Below are 15,497 nucleotides of genomic sequence, written 5' to 3'. Positions count from 1 at the left end.
TAATAGTTATCCCCAAACCTATGGACAGGGGATACATTGTAACAACCAGAATACCCCTTTAATTCTCTATGAAGCCTACCATGCTAATTTAAAAAAAATAAAAAATGGTACAGAAGACCCTATTTAATGCCCAACTTCACCTAAAACCAGGCATTCTATAACCATGAAAGTCACGGGAGACGACACCAGAACATCCGCGCTCCTCGTAGACCGTACCTTAAAACCCCGTTCCTTAGCAAACTGCAGGATCATAGACCTCCTCTCTCTGGTGGTGTTGGTGGCATCGAAGACCTGAAACACACAATTCAATACATCATAGATTCAGCAATGTCCATTACTTCAGGCCTAAAATCTGAAGGTCTAAGGCTGGTCCTACAGGTGAGGATGGCAGACAATCTATACCATGGCTCCGCACAGAACGTGTATTATTGATTGAACAGCACATTCACAGGGATTGTCCAGGAGTACAAGACCATGGCTGTTTCCTTCCAAAAACAGCACCACTCCTGTCCACAGGTTGTGTGCGGTATTGCAGCTCTGCCCTATCGACTCCAAATGGAACCGAGCTGCTCCATCACATGAAACCCATAAACTGGTGCCGTTCTTTGTGCTTTTACATCCGTGCCGCAAAAGGATTCTTCACTGCAACATGAGGACCATAGGCCCATCGAAGTCAATGGATTCACACCACGAATGTACCCATAGAGCGTTTTATTTGAATGAGGGGAATAAGCCACTGTCAGACCCCTCCAGCATCAGATTATCGCGCAGGCATCAAAGGATCCTGGTCATACACAGTGGCTGGCTGTTTGACCCCACCGATTTCAGCAGCCGACCATCTATAATGTGTACGATGGACTCCTGACTCTTCCCAGATGCAGACGTCAGGGGGAGAGTGATCCGATTTCCACTTCCCAGTCCCTTTGTTCTCAGGGAGGAAAGTCGCAGACAACTTCCTCCACCTACAGGATACATGCATGCTTGGCCGAGCCAAACGTGTGCATAGAGGGGTCGGGAGAGATAGTGATCAGCCAAACAAGTGTTTTAAAGGGCATCTGTCAGCAGTTTTGTACATATGACACTGGCTGACCTGTTTCATGTGCGCTTGGCAGCTGTGTTGGTCCCATGTTCATATGTGCCCGCATTGCTGAGAAAAATGATGTTTTAATATATGCAAATGAGCTTCTAGGAGCAACGGGGGCGTTGCCGTTACACCTAGAGGTTCTGCTCGCTCTGCAACTGCTGTGCCCTCTCCACTTAGATTGACAGAGACATGCATGATGACATTTACGCTGCCTGCCCCTGTCAATTAAAGTTGCAGTTGCAGTGAGAGCAGAGTCTTTAGGTGTAACAGTAACGCCCCCGTTGCTCCTAGAAGCTCATTTGCATATATTAAAACATTATTTTTCTCAGCAATGCGGGCACATATAAACATGGGACCAACACAGATGCCTCCAGCTGCCGAGCGCACATGTAACAGGTCAGTGTCATAGGTACAAAACTGCTGACAGATGCCCTTTAATGCATATGGCCACTTATATAAAGATAAACTTATAAGATCTTCAGTAATGGACACACTTTTTTTTACCATCTGAGCCTCCTCGGTGCCCGCCAGACCATGAAGAGAACATGCTTTTCATAGTATATGCTGAACTCTTAGGTTTTGGGTGGTTAATAGGAGGTGACGATCACAAAGCTGCGGGACATCTCAAACATTTACTTACCGCAACTTGTCCTTCTTCCCTCGTCAGATAAGTATGGACATCCTTCAGGGCATGGAGTGCACACTGCCTGCAAAAGATCACGGACATTATGGGAAGCGCCTTGCGGAATAGGTTGGCGCTATATAAAGATTATTATAACGGACACTGGTTAGGTCAAATAGAGCACCCAGCGAGCGCGGCGTTCATGGCCGTCTTGTTGGGTTTCATTTGCAGTTGGAGGACGCTTCTCTGCGAGGTCCTAGGAGAAGTCCTACTATGTTATATATGGTGGACTTCTGGACCGTTACCATATATTAGGCCCCTTGCAGACGAGCGTTCCTCCCGCAGCGAGTCCGCATCGCAGCTCCCGGCCTGACCTCCCAGCGAGCGTTCCTCCCGCAGCGAGTCCACATCGCAGCTCCCGGCCTGACCTCCCAGCGAGCGTTCCTCCCGCAGCGAGTCCGCATCGCAGCTCCCGGCCTGACCTCCCAGCGCTGCCGGGGGTCACCTAGCATTACATTGATTTATGATGCTAATGCTGCCAGTGTTATCCAATACATTCCAGAACTGTAAGGGTTACATAGCATCATAAATCAATATAATTCTAGGTGACCCCCGGCAGCGCTGGGAGGTCAGGCCGGGTGCTGCGATGCGGACTCGCTGCGGGAGGAACGCTCGTCTGCAAGGGGCCTTAAGGGGAATGCGGGTAATTGGGTCGTACAGTACTCAACGTCCCTGGTTCCAACATTGATCCAAAGTAAATGGAACAGTTAAATGTAAGTCAATGGACGCTTCAGAATGATAAGGTTACTTTCACCACTTGCGGCAGAGTGATCCGGCAAGCAGTTCCGTCGCCGGAACTGCCTGCCGGATCCAGCAAAACGTATGCCAACTGATGGCTTTAGTAAGGCTGATCAGCATCCTGATCAGTCTGAAAAATGCCAGGTCATTGAAATGCCGGATCCGTCTTTCCGGTGTCATCCGGAAAAACGGATCCGGCATTTATTTTTTTCACCTTTTTTTTCGGTCTGCAAATGCGCAGACCGGAAGGACGGATCCGGAACTAATACGTCCCTATGGAAAAAAAATGCCGGATCCGGCATTCAGGCAAGTGTTCAGTTTTTTGGGCCGGAGATAAAACCGTAGAATGCTGCGGTTTTATCTTTTTGCCTGATGCATCCTGAACAGATTACTCTCCATTCAGAATGCATGGGGATTAAACTGATCAGTTCTTTTCCGGTATTGAGCCCCTAGGACGGAACTCTATGCCGGAAAAGAAAAACGCAAGTGTGAAAGTACCCTTAAGTGTTAAAGTGGACCAACAATCTTTATAGTGGTCGCAGCTTCATTTTTATTTTTTTTTCTGCTCCAAATCTCCTGCATAGTTAATTGCCTATACACGCCACTAGAGGGAGCTTACATTAAACTCCTTATGCTGTATGAACTGTATGCAGTGAGCTCCTATGCTCCCCCTGGTGGTGGCTGCAGGCAGCTAGGGATTTTTTAAAATTATTATTATTTTTTTTTTTTTTTGGATCAACGCTGCGTAAATATACGTTTGTGCTCTCCATAGATCGCTTACGTATCCACCGACATCCACACATTTGTGGTTTTTCAGGTACCGTGGCGACACCACGGAAGCACGCCCCATTATGTGACAGATTACGGATCCTTCACATTATAGTTTACGGGTCTAGTCTGTGGTTTCCATGGTTTTCATGGACCACTGGTAGGAGAGGTCTGGAAATTAATTTTCAGCCAAGCAGTGTCCATGGAATACGGTGGACACACAGAGCAAAAAACGGACACATGGACCACTGACGTGTGAATGAGGCCTTAGGACCTTTTGCAGTGCTTCAGTATGTACCACTTGTCACGGTGACGTTCCAGTTTGGGGGCGTGTCCTTACTTCTTAATTCACCCGTGGACCACACTCCCCTGATTGCACCATGGACCCGCTCAGTACACCAGCTGGCTGCACACCATCCATGGCCCGGCTCATGTAACGTCCCTTCCCCTCGGGTTGACCATGTGTCCACTGTGCGCTCGCCCATGTACAGAACGAGCGTACTGATGACCTGTACATTGGGGGAGGGGGGGGGGGGAATCAGGCAGCTGAGATTATTTGCTTGATGTACAGCACAAGGGCCGTGTGAAGTTTAACCAAATTGTGCAGAAGGTCAGGCGTCCACCTTTGAACACTATTTTACATAGACAAACAAAGCTGAGCAATATCTCGCACTGACCCCGGGTTCTAGCCCGTATTAGAGGCCAGAGCTGAACTCACAATTCTGCTCTGAAGTCTCCCCAATACCTTCTCTGATGCTTCTCGAAGAATTACTTTTTGGAGTACTATTCTGCCTAAGTACAGGAGGTGCTGATGGACCTGGAGCCTGAGGGGGCTCAAGGGAACAGATGAAGCATCATAGCTGGGGGGAGGGGGGACAAGGACAAGCGAGGTCTCTGACGCTCATCCTGGGAGAGATCAATGGGAGAAACAGAAGCCAATTACAAAAGTTAATTCTGGTTAGGTTGAGGGATAATGGAGGTCGGTGGGGGTCCGACAGCTGGGATTACAAGAACAGGGTTGGGTTAAGGCCTCATGCACACGGCCACTGCTTGGTTGTTCAGTCTACTGCGGACCGCAATTTGTGGTCCGCAAAGCACTGGCAACATCCATGCGGTTGCCGCAGACCGATCCAGACCCATTCATCTTGAATGGGTCTTTGATCCGTCCGCAAAAAAAATATATATATATATATATATATATTAAAAAAATATTAGAACAAGTTCTATTTTTTTGCGTTGCGGAGGCGCGGAGAGAAACCTTCCATGCTCCGATTGCGCACCTTCTGGATTGTGCACCCATTCAAGTGAATGGTTCCGCATCCGTGACGCGGTGCAAAAACAGCCGGGGCCTGTATAGTGCGGACCTGCCGTTTGTGGGCAGCAATACAGCCACCACACGGTCGTGGGCATAGGCCCTAAGGGTGCATTCACATGACCGTATGTATTTTGCGGTCCGCAAAACACGATCCCCCAAAAAATATGACATCCGTGTCGCATCCGTTTTTTTTCCCTGCGGATCCATTGTAACAATGTCTATCCTTATATAGGACATGTTCTATCTATTTTGCAGGGCTACGGAACGGACATACGGATACACTTTTTTTTACGGACCCATTGAGATAAATGGGTCTGCATCCTATCCGCAAAAAAAAGCAGATCGGATGCGGTCCAAAAATACGGGCCGAGGCATGTGCACCATACTCCTAATCATCTGTATGGGGCTGCCGGAGATAACCGAGCACAGCTAGACTATGAATGTGGCGGTGTCCTTGTGATCATTGGGGTCCCCGCGGACGGACCCCTGCGAGATTTTACAGGATAGCCTCCCTTGTATATTAGGTCTCATTGGCTCGGCAGGCGTTGTCCAGAGGGTCAGAGACCAGTCGGAATAGGAGGGGCGGGGGATGGGTAAAGCGAGCTTCGACTCATTATTTGACACCATGGGGAGCCTTTAAGAATTGAAAGCAACCAGACAACCCCTTTAATAAACTATTTTGTCGCCTCTGATGACATCGTGTAGTTTTTGCCTTTGGCGCCAGGTCTAGTCCCTGAATGGGATCAAGCCCATTTATTCTCACAAACCGTAGGGAATGAACGGCTCCCGTTGCGATCTGCAAATACAGCAAAAAGGGCCCAGAAACCTCCCATCCCTGCGCCGACGCGTCTATCCCGTTCCCTCACACTCACTTTCGTATCCTCATGGCTTCCTGATTGTCCGAGCGGAAGAATTCGTAGTTCTTGTAAGTCTGCACGGCTTCGCGGCGATACTGTCCCACATTAAATACTAAGAGAGAGGGAGACAGTCAGCATGGAGACCACGAGGAAGGGACAGGTCACCGTCATACGTTCACACAGTACATACAAAAAACAGACTCGCTGAACAAAGTCCAATGAGATGAAAAGCAAAAACAAGACCATTGGTCGCCCTGAAGGGAGTAGACAACCTGGCGAACGTCCGGCGATTCCTCAAAACTCAGAAATTCAGGTTCTACTTAATGCGGTTTGGGGCATAACTTCGCTCCCGACATTATATTTTCATACTAAAACAACCCTGGAGTACCTGGTCTTGTACTGTTCCTCTGTTATTCCTACTGAATAAAATAGATGCTGGTGCTACCAGATTAGGGGGGGGGTTCCTGCACAGTCTGAGACTATCCAATCAGCGCTCATAGTGTCATCAGTTGGTGCAGGGACACACCCCTCGGACAAGGGAGGGGGGGTAACACTTAATTGTCAAATTAGTCAAATTTCTAGGAGGAATAACAGAGGGATAACACGGTTTTAAGAAAAGATGCTCTAAGTTCTTCTTGCATGTTTTATGCTTCATCTTAGCTAAAAATGTGGGGCCTCCACGGGATTGGGGAAATGACTCAAGATTGGTCAGGGTGAGGGGGCCACCCACTGATCGCAAGAACAGGGCTCCTGTATCCCCAGTAAGAACGGAGTGATGGTCGATCACGCCCACTGCCGCTCCGTTCAGCTCTATCTTCATCAGTCCCACAGAGGAACCCTCTTCTTACGATCGGTGGGCGTCCCAGACTATCCAGTATCTAGGGGATAATTAATCCCACTGGAATATTCCTTTAAAAGGGGGAATAAAATAAATCCACGGGGGGCAATCAATTGATTGTCTCAGGTCCCGCTCCGGGCACCGCGCTGATTTTGCTCTAGGACCAGGAGAACAGGAGCCACTCTTACAGACGAGCTCTCCATTTTGGCTAAGGAGGTCCCTAAAAGGGCACGCTCACTGGAGCGGTCCTCATGAGACAGCCCCTTTAATTCCGTTTTGCCCTGCAATAGCGTTTCCTCCAACCATATACACCCACTCCAGTCAAAAAGGACACGCACAACCGGAGGGGGGGCGGGGCATGACAACCATGTAGCAGTTTTAAGTGGAGTGCTCCTTTTAATGCTGCACTTTAACGGGGGGGGGGGGGGGGGGGGGCATGAAGTGTGTGGCGGGATAGCCCTTTACCTTTCGTTGGGGTTCCAATCCAGTTGAGGTAGCGAGTAAGTTTCTTGGAGATGTACGTTTTTCCTCGGGCAGGGAGCCCGACCATGATGATCATTGTGGGCGAGTTGGTGAACTGGGGTATAGATGCTGCAAAAGATGGCGGCAGAGCGTTACAACTTTCATATTTAACACCTTTTAAATTTTACTCTCCGCCCTACAACTTAAAACCAAGGTCCCTAAAAAGATAGGTCATCAAAAGGATCAGTGGGGCTCCGACTCCGGGCGCTCCCACTATCAGCTGTCTGAAGGGGCCACGGAGCTCGGGTACACGCTGCGGCCTCTTCCTAGGCACATCCATAGGTCGCTTGGCCTAGTAGCAGCTCAGTGCCATTCGAGTAAATGGAGCTGGGCTGCAATACCAAGCACAGCCACTAGCCAATGTACGGCGCTGCGCTTGGTATGGAATGAAGAGGCTGCAGCGCTGTGGCCCCTCCAAACAGCTAATTGGCGGGGGCACCGGGAGTCATACCCACCAACTAATCAATTATGGGTGACTCATCAAAAAGATCAAAACTGAAATCCCAGGAAACTACTTTTAAAGAGCACCTGTCCGCAGGATCAACCCCATTAAAATCACACGTGCTACCAGGTAGGCTTGATCCTGCTAATTAAACCAATACCTGTGAAAAATCGGTTGCAGCAAAAAAAAAAAAAAAAATAATAAATAAAATTATACAAATGAGGGCTTCAGTGCACTGTGGGGCGTGGCCTAGACCTTTGCAGCTCTGATTTCCAGTGCTGACCCCGCCCTAAACCCAATTTCCAGTGCCGACCCTGCCCTTTGCTTAAAATAAAAAAAAAAAGGCACTCTGGAGTGCCGCAACAGAATTTCACAAGACATGTACCAGCAGGATCAACCCTAACATGTGGCATGTCCGGTTTGATAGTGCTGATCCTGCTGAACAGTACTTTTTAAAAAAAGATGCACAGCGTTAAAAAAAAATATATATATATTATTTTTTTTTACCTTTGCCTGGGAATGAGTTGCAGTACCAGACACAGCCAACGCATAAGAGTGGAGCCGTTTTTGGCAAATTTTACACCAAGTCCTAAAGGGTTTTGGGTTCCCTGGAAAGGGGGGAAAGGCTCTTACCAGTATATAAACCCCCCCAGTTACTACAGCGCTAGGCAAACATTTTATTATTTAATGAACGCAGTGACCATGGATTCCGCGCCATGTGGCGGTCTAGGGAGCAGCATTTGAGAACACACGGCCATCTCCAACCGGGCGGTGTGCCCAACGCAGACATGCCAGGTGTTGGAGCTTTTTTAGTATTCTAATTGCATGGAGGAAGCAGAGTGTGCAGGCCATATGGACTACAGCACTGTCTGCACCTTTAGATCACGGACTCTTAAAGGGATAGTTTTAGATAAACTTGCCATTTTCACCCATTGTTGCAGTAATCTACCCATTTTTGGTGCTTACGGCTTACGGCTTTTGGTTGCAATTTATCAGAATTTCGGCATAAAAAAAAAATAAATAATTCAAAATTCGGGGGAAGCCATTTTTTCCACAAAACAATTGCACCTTTTTGCAATTTTATATAACTTTGCCAACACGATAAGTGGACCCCCCGTCCCCTTAGTCTTTGTCTGGGGCGCTAACCTCATGGTTAAGTCGCTTCTTAGCACCTATGCCCCGTTCCAAGCTACGCCCTAGTGACCGACTCCCAATGCCGCAGTACACAGCTGATCATTTCCAGCCCTGAACGCCATTGACGTATTCTTGGTACCGGCCCTCATCAGATACCAGGAGAAAGTTTACACTCTGCCCTTTTCCTGATGAAGGCGTTTGTTTCTTAGAAAGCAGAAGATACCATATTAGAGGTGTATCAACTGGACCCGATGATTTTGGCAGGTTTGGCCGATCATATAATGTGCATGGGGGCCTCCCGTCTCCCATATGGTTGATGCTTGGCTGGGGGCAGATAAGGACTGGACATGTTGGATCTTATAACAAAGCGGATGTGGATGTTCTGCGTCACTTGACTATATTTGGTATGGGAAACCACCAGGCCTCTTACTCTTGGAGAAGTCCCTTTTCAAGTAACTGCTAACCCACGGAGCACAAGAGTCACTGGTGCAAGGGCAGTGGTCAGGATAGCAAAGTTTGTGCGATCCAATAAACAGTTTAAGGTCAGGGCGGGCAGCTCAGGGTCAGAATGGAGACCCTGTGGGTCAGAAATCAGGTAGAGCAGAAGAGAAGGGACGAGAGCGTTGCGAGATGGGGAAACCACTCATTGTTTGAACACTGCTTGTGTGGATTAAATTAAATGTTCTGGACTGACATTCTGCTGGCCACAAGATGCCACTGTTTCCTAGGCACTGTTTCCCGGTAAGATCGTGCACGCACCTCATTACAGTGTTGGCGCCTAGAGACTGAGTCCAGACCTGTAGTTCGTTGTGGCCTGACACAAGCAGAGACCCTAAGTGTTAATACTGTTCATTGCAAGGACTCCATAACTTAGTGACATTTCGCATTGGAGAGCTGATAAAATTCCCACAAACTCAAGCCAGGCTGGCGTTTTTCTCAGAAGGAAAACTCAGGCACGTGCTACAGGACCAGTTATGGGAGGGGGAATACTGTAGAACTGTGTAAGATTGTAAGCTGTTGTGCTGCACCGCAGGATAGCCCGGTACGGGTGTGCGGTACGCACACCCATTCAGCGATTCTTGGTCTTTTAGGGCAATAGCAGGTAAGGTGTGGCAGTTTACTTGTGTCCGCCAGTAGGTAAATTACAGCATTTTCCTCCTCCACCCATCGGAGGGTACCGTGCTGTGCAAGCACAAAGGTCTCAGCCTTCGGGCTGGGTGTATGTAAATTTATTGTATGTTCCCTTTTTTTTGGTTGTGTTCATTACCACGTTTTAGTAAAATTTTGTTTTGGCAAAAGCGGGTGTTAGAGTTGCTTTCCTCGTTCGTGACTTCGCTGGATCCTGGGGAGCCCACAGCGGCGCAAACCAGGTAGGTCATAGTTGTTCTTCAAACAATGAATTTGCAAAACAGATTGAGCAACAGGTTTCAGGCCGTACCGGCTTCTTCATTAGGCAGTACATCATAATAACACATATGTTGTATTGCCTGGTGAAGGGGCTGGTACAGCCCCAAAACGCATTGCTTTGACAACCTGTTTGAAGGTAAAATTCATTGTTCACTTACCTGGTTTGCACTACTTTAAATCTCTTTTCCGTCTTTCTGCTGCATTCCCGAACAACCATATTCTACATGCTGTTTTAGGCGTTCAGCACAACACGAGGAGGCAAGAAGCTTTAAACCACTTTTTTCACCACTTCTTCATAGTCCTTCCTGCAGAAATCCGGTCTGGCATGGACAGGTCAAATTCAGAAGGCAGGTACAATTTGTTACATGGAACAAACAAGCTAATGGCATACCTTTGCAGGAATCTAGCATACTAGAACCTAATGCTCAGGCACCTTAAATACCCCAGAGTGGCAGGTCATAGGCTGGTAAACATTAATGGTTTATACCCAAACTTTGGTGGCGTATCCTAGCTATATGCCATCAATGCCACCTCTTGGACCCACTCCTATCTGACATTAATGGCATATTCTAGTGATATGCCATCAATGTCTGAGATGGGAATACCCTTTAAGAGCCACAGAGAGCGAGCATGGCAGTCAGTGGGAGGCACAGCTGGCATGAAGCAACCCGCGTGGAAAGGAGTTCAGCACTACTATGGTGGCCAGTCTTGCCAGAGTGTCCAGTCCACAGGAGACCCAGAGCCTTGGAGTGTGTGACCAAATTGGCGGCTGTGCCCACAGAGAGGAACGGAGCAGGGGTGGGAGAGGGGCGCCGCCATAAGACCTGATCCTTTTGTTAGCAGGGATGAAGGGTCTGGCAGCGGCTTTCTCCCCTATCTGATTCAGCTCAGCCAAGCATGCATATGAACGGGAGGGATAACGGAATCCTAAGTCAACTGAATGAGCCAAGTACGCGCTGAGCATTAACAGTCTGAGGGGGCTCCACTTAGTAGTGATCAGAGGTAATCTGAAGCTCCTGGGCCCTCGTACAAAATCTGTAGCAGGGAGAGACTTTTGGGCCCCTTACATATTGGGACCTGGATGCGACCGCTGCATCTGCGCCTCCCATATCTGCACCTGTTAGGGATGTTCTATTACAGGGACGGTCCGATTCAGGATCCCACCGTGCCAGCACCATGGACAGAGTGCAGAAGGGCACGTAGAAATTATTTACGGTACATTTATATTGTATGGTCGTCATGCAGGATTGTGTATGGACATATTGTGACCTCAGACAGAGCTAAGAGACCCCCCTCCCCCTTCGGGCCCAAAACTGTGTTTGGCCAAGAGGGAAGGAAACGTTCCTGTGTGTTTACAAGGGCTTGTGAAATGTACTGCGGAGATCAGCAAATATGACCATAAAGTGTCCGCGCTCAGCACAAACCCACACGAATGTGAAGGCAACCGGGCTGTGTGATCTAACACCAACATCCTCCATAATCCAGACCTCGCACTCCCGTCTTCAAGACTTTTGTCGCGCTGCACCAATTCTCTGGAATGCACTGCCCCGGGCAATCTGGTTAATTCCCAACTTCCTTAGCATTCAACACGCCTTAAAGGGGTATTCCAGTTACATTAAGTTATCCCCTGGATTAGATCAGTGGGGGTCCCAGGAGTAGGCTCTACTCGGCCATCTCTAGAACTCCCATAGAATTGAATGGAGCGGCCACGTGCATGCTTGACCGGTGGCTCCATTAATTTCTGGGGGCTGCAGGGGGTACGGGGCTCCCATTCTCGTGATTGGTGAGGGTCCCAGATATAGGACCCTCACCAATCTAATTGTGTTTAGGTCGAGTTCACACTAACGTTATGTTTACAACAGGAGCCACCATGTTTTACCGTATCCGTCAAACTACCGGTAACCCTCGTGCCTGATGGACGCCATTCTCTTACAATGGGCTCCGCTGCAGTGCCCGGCATTACGATGAGAATAACAGTGCTGTACGCCTCACTATTTTACCCGACATAGGAGGTGGAAGTGTGAAGATAGCCATACTACACTATGAATATTTAAAGGGGGTAGACCTCCAAACACATGGATAAACAACACCTTTAAATCTTGGGACCGCTCCGTTAATTTAGATGTAGTCATATAACCCAAGATCAGCAGTAAGAGACTAAACTGATCGATAAAGTCTTCTCCCACTTCACACGATACAGTTTAAATTTATTTAAATCTGCACCAAAAACCACAAAAACATTAAAAAAAAAAAAAAAAAAAAAAAGCTATGAATAGAGCGGATTTATGGGCTTTTTTAGTGCAGCAGATTTCATGCCGGTTTTCTGCAAATCCGTAAATCCGCACTGTGTGCAGCCACCCGTCTCCTGCCCTTTGGCCTTTAAATAAAATGATTTTGCATTTCTGTGCAGAATTATCAGAGGTTCTGGATTACTGGATGCCGGATTAGAGGAATTTATGGTGGCATATTTTATTTTCGGCTTTACCATAAATATTTATGCATGTCTCAAGTATAATCCAGAACATCTCAGAATCTGACACCGGTCACGATTTCCAGTTTAGGAGGGGGTATGACTGGAGGGGCGACCCCTACCAAGAAGCATTTCTTCAATGACATTAGGACCTTTTACAGTCTCAAGCTCGTCACGGATATAACCATGCAAAAAAGAAAAATTTGGACAAAGATGCCCTGTCCCCTGATTGAGCGGAGGCATGCTCACTACAGTCCTGCCCTCAGAAATAGCTTTTATAGACTAGAGGCGGCCATGGGCAGGGGGCCATAGTGGTAGACCATAAAGGTCAAGCGACATAGAAAACACTTGGGAAAAATGTATCCGCACATTATGGAAAGTAGATAGATAGGAGATAGATAGATAGTAAGATAATATTAATGAAAATGGGGGCTCATACCAAGATGTCGGGTCCCCATTAAGGAGGCAACGTCTCCAGGTACCTACATCTTAGAAAGTCTACGTTCCTGCCCAGATGCTGATCCACCATATGTAACCTTCACTTGTAATCACGTATGGTAGATGGATCAGCTTCTGGGCAGTAAAAACTAGCAGGATCGGCAGGAATGTAGACCACGTGCATTTAATGCATGTACTGCAAGTTGCCTCGTTTATGGGGACCCAACGACTTAGTACTAGTCCTTCGACGAGGGGAAGGGAGGATCAGGAAAGTTGAATCCTTTATTTTGGCAAGAGAGGAGTCTAGCCATTGAAAAACACATGCATGCTCGGTTGAAGCGAGCATGCACGTGAATGGGAGAGACAGAAGGAATAGCCGTAGGATGAACGCTCAGTTATTGAAGGTGTTAAAGAGGTTTTCTGAGACTTTTATATTCCGACACCTGGGACCCCCTGCCTATTAGCTGTTTGAGAAGGCTCTGGCCCTCATAGTAGCACCACGGCCTTCTCCCTGCTCACTAAGCACAGCGCCATACAGTGTACAGTGGCTGTGCTTGGTATTGCGACTCAGCCTCATTCATTTCAACAGGGCTGAGCTGCACCTAGGCCGTGCCACCGATGACATCACTAGCCTAGGCAAAGCTACGAGAGGGAGGTGGAGCGACGGCGAGGGGCTGATCGGCGGGGGTCCGAACCACCGCTGATCGGATACTGATCAATATAAAATAAAATCACACACACACACTAAAATCTAGGAAAACCCCTTTAAAGCATTTGCCCTCAAGTAGCCACCATATAGGTCATGTTCCCCAACAAGCCCCCACCTTATAGCTGCAGCAACATAGGACGTAGACAAATAAACAAAATCGGCAACCTGGACGTAATAAAATACAAGCACAAAAATATATATATATATATATATATATATATATATATATTCTGGATATACATACAATATAAATTAAGGAACTGGACAAGATGGTTCCTAGAGCAAAGAAGGACCAAGGTCAGAATTTGGGACCATCGTTCCAGAAGAGGGACCAGACACCTTAGTCTAAAGTCGCTCGAATCGGACGATTTCAACGACAAGGACTGTTTATCTGATGTCATTGAACACGTATGATCGGCCTGAACGACCGGAGTCAAATATGTATGGCGACCCCCCCCGCAAGATGATCGTTCATTTAGCCATCAGCCTACTTCTACCCAACCTGAGTGGCCACCATAAGTCCCTCCTATCTCCTCATCTTGCAAACCCTGCCCTGGTTGCACACACAAGATAAGGAATCTGTTTACTACTTGAGCAGTAGACCTTGGTGTCCCCACCGTCCCCTCCTCCTTAGGTCCCTGTGCTCCTCTATAAGCCATGGGTCAGTGCACTCACATCCTCTCCTCTTCTGCAGCCGCTCACACTGGTGAGGGATCCATATTTTCTGGAGCCTGGTCTGCTTCAGTTCCCTCAGCATGTCAGCCATCTGCTGCTTCTGGGTCTTCAGCGCCTTTGCAGAATCTGGGTCTGTGTCCTGGGTATGCATGGTCAGCGATGACCTGTTGGCTGGCACCTGATTCAGTCGTGCCCTGTGTGTGGTTCACCTCGTGGACCTTATCTGTATGAGGAGAGAACCAGCTGTGTAGACAGAAGAGTCACTCCTACCCCCTCCCCTCCTCCTGAGCTAGAATCCCAGCCAGAATGGGAGGGCCCCAGCTCCAGCCCAGAGGAAACCAGTAAATACAAGCATGTGCACACACACACACACACACACACACAGAGCCGGATAAAAGCCTCACCGGCCACCGAGCAATGGATTGCAAGCTCTTCAGGCAATGACCATGTCCGAACAATGGCAGTAATGTATTATGTGCAAACCTTAGACCAGAAGGGGTTAATCTCCGCCGTGTCTGACAGGCTGTAGACGTGTCATTATGGGCTGGCAGACCTAATCTGGGTCACTTTAAGAGATTATGCCATGCACCCATTACTCTCTGAACAATATATGCAAAAAATAAAAAGCTAAAAATGAAGCTACTAATGCCTCTTACATGTATGGCAGAAGCTAAAAAATAAAAATGCAAAAAAAATAAAAATAAAATAAAAAAACACATTGCCCCCATACAGGAGAATGGTTCACGGCATGGTGCAGGAAAACAAAGCACTGCAGGGTGCCCATTGAATTATATGGATGACTGAGCTAGGGCCAAGGTGTTACTATAGGGCAGGAATGGCCAACTTGAGGCTCTCCAGCTGTTGCAAAAACTACAACTCCCATCATGCCCAGACTGCGAACAGCTATCAGCAGGGCATTGTAGTTTTACAACAGCTGGAGAGCCACAGGTTGGCCATGCCTGCTATAGGGGGTGAAGAGGACATCTTACATGGGAGGACACTGGAGTTATAATGGATATGATTGTTAGTAAGGTGGGGGGGGGGGGGGGGGGGGGCATCGGCGCAGATTTTGCAATGGGGCCAAAGAGGGTCACACTGACTTCAAGGGGTTTTCCAGGACTCAAATACTGATTGCTTATCCTCAAGTAAGGTCATCAATATCAGATCGGCGGGGCTCCCAGTTTGAAGAAGTTGCAGCACTTGGATGAAAGCTGCAGCCATTTCATACTATACCAAGCACGCCGCCATGCGATGTATATTGGCCGCGATTGGTATTGCAGCCCAGGTCCATGAACGTGACATCACAGAGCCAGGAAGAGGTACTGCCCACGAATCAATACTTTGTGCTCCATTGATTTCACTACTGCACCCATCATCATTACTCTCACCAATGACTTTGGTTGCATGATGTATGCAAA

The 15,497-nt window shown here is 48.0% G+C and overlaps 1 protein-coding gene across 3 annotated transcripts in view; it reads right to left on the bottom strand.

Moving 5' to 3' along the window:
- Positions 1-15,497, bottom strand: part of PFKFB1 (6-phosphofructo-2-kinase/fructose-2,6-biphosphatase 1) — a 55,030-nt gene that overhangs the window by 23,766 nt on the left and 15,767 nt on the right. For 2 of the 3 annotated variants that reach the window (XM_040442069.1, XM_040442070.1), the window contains exons 1-5: positions 14,080-14,317; positions 6,748-6,873; positions 5,460-5,556; positions 1,725-1,791; positions 217-291 (exon numbers count right to left, since the gene is read on the bottom strand). In XM_040442069.1, coding sequence (XP_040298003.1) covers positions 217-291; positions 1,725-1,791; positions 5,460-5,556; positions 6,748-6,873; positions 14,080-14,230 — 516 coding nt within the window. In that variant the 5' untranslated portion in view covers positions 14,231-14,317. Of the gene's footprint in view, positions 1-216; positions 292-1,724; positions 1,792-5,459; positions 5,557-6,747; positions 6,874-14,079; positions 14,318-15,497 lie in introns of those variants that run through there. The other variant, XM_040442071.1, reaches the window with a different exon arrangement.

Source organism: Bufo bufo, chromosome 8, assembly GCF_905171765.1.
Source record: "Bufo bufo chromosome 8, aBufBuf1.1, whole genome shotgun sequence".
NCBI classification, from domain to species: domain Eukaryota; kingdom Metazoa; phylum Chordata; class Amphibia; order Anura; family Bufonidae; genus Bufo; species Bufo bufo.
Note: the sequence above shows the minus strand (reverse complement) of the source record. Positions and strands in the feature narration are given on the sequence as shown.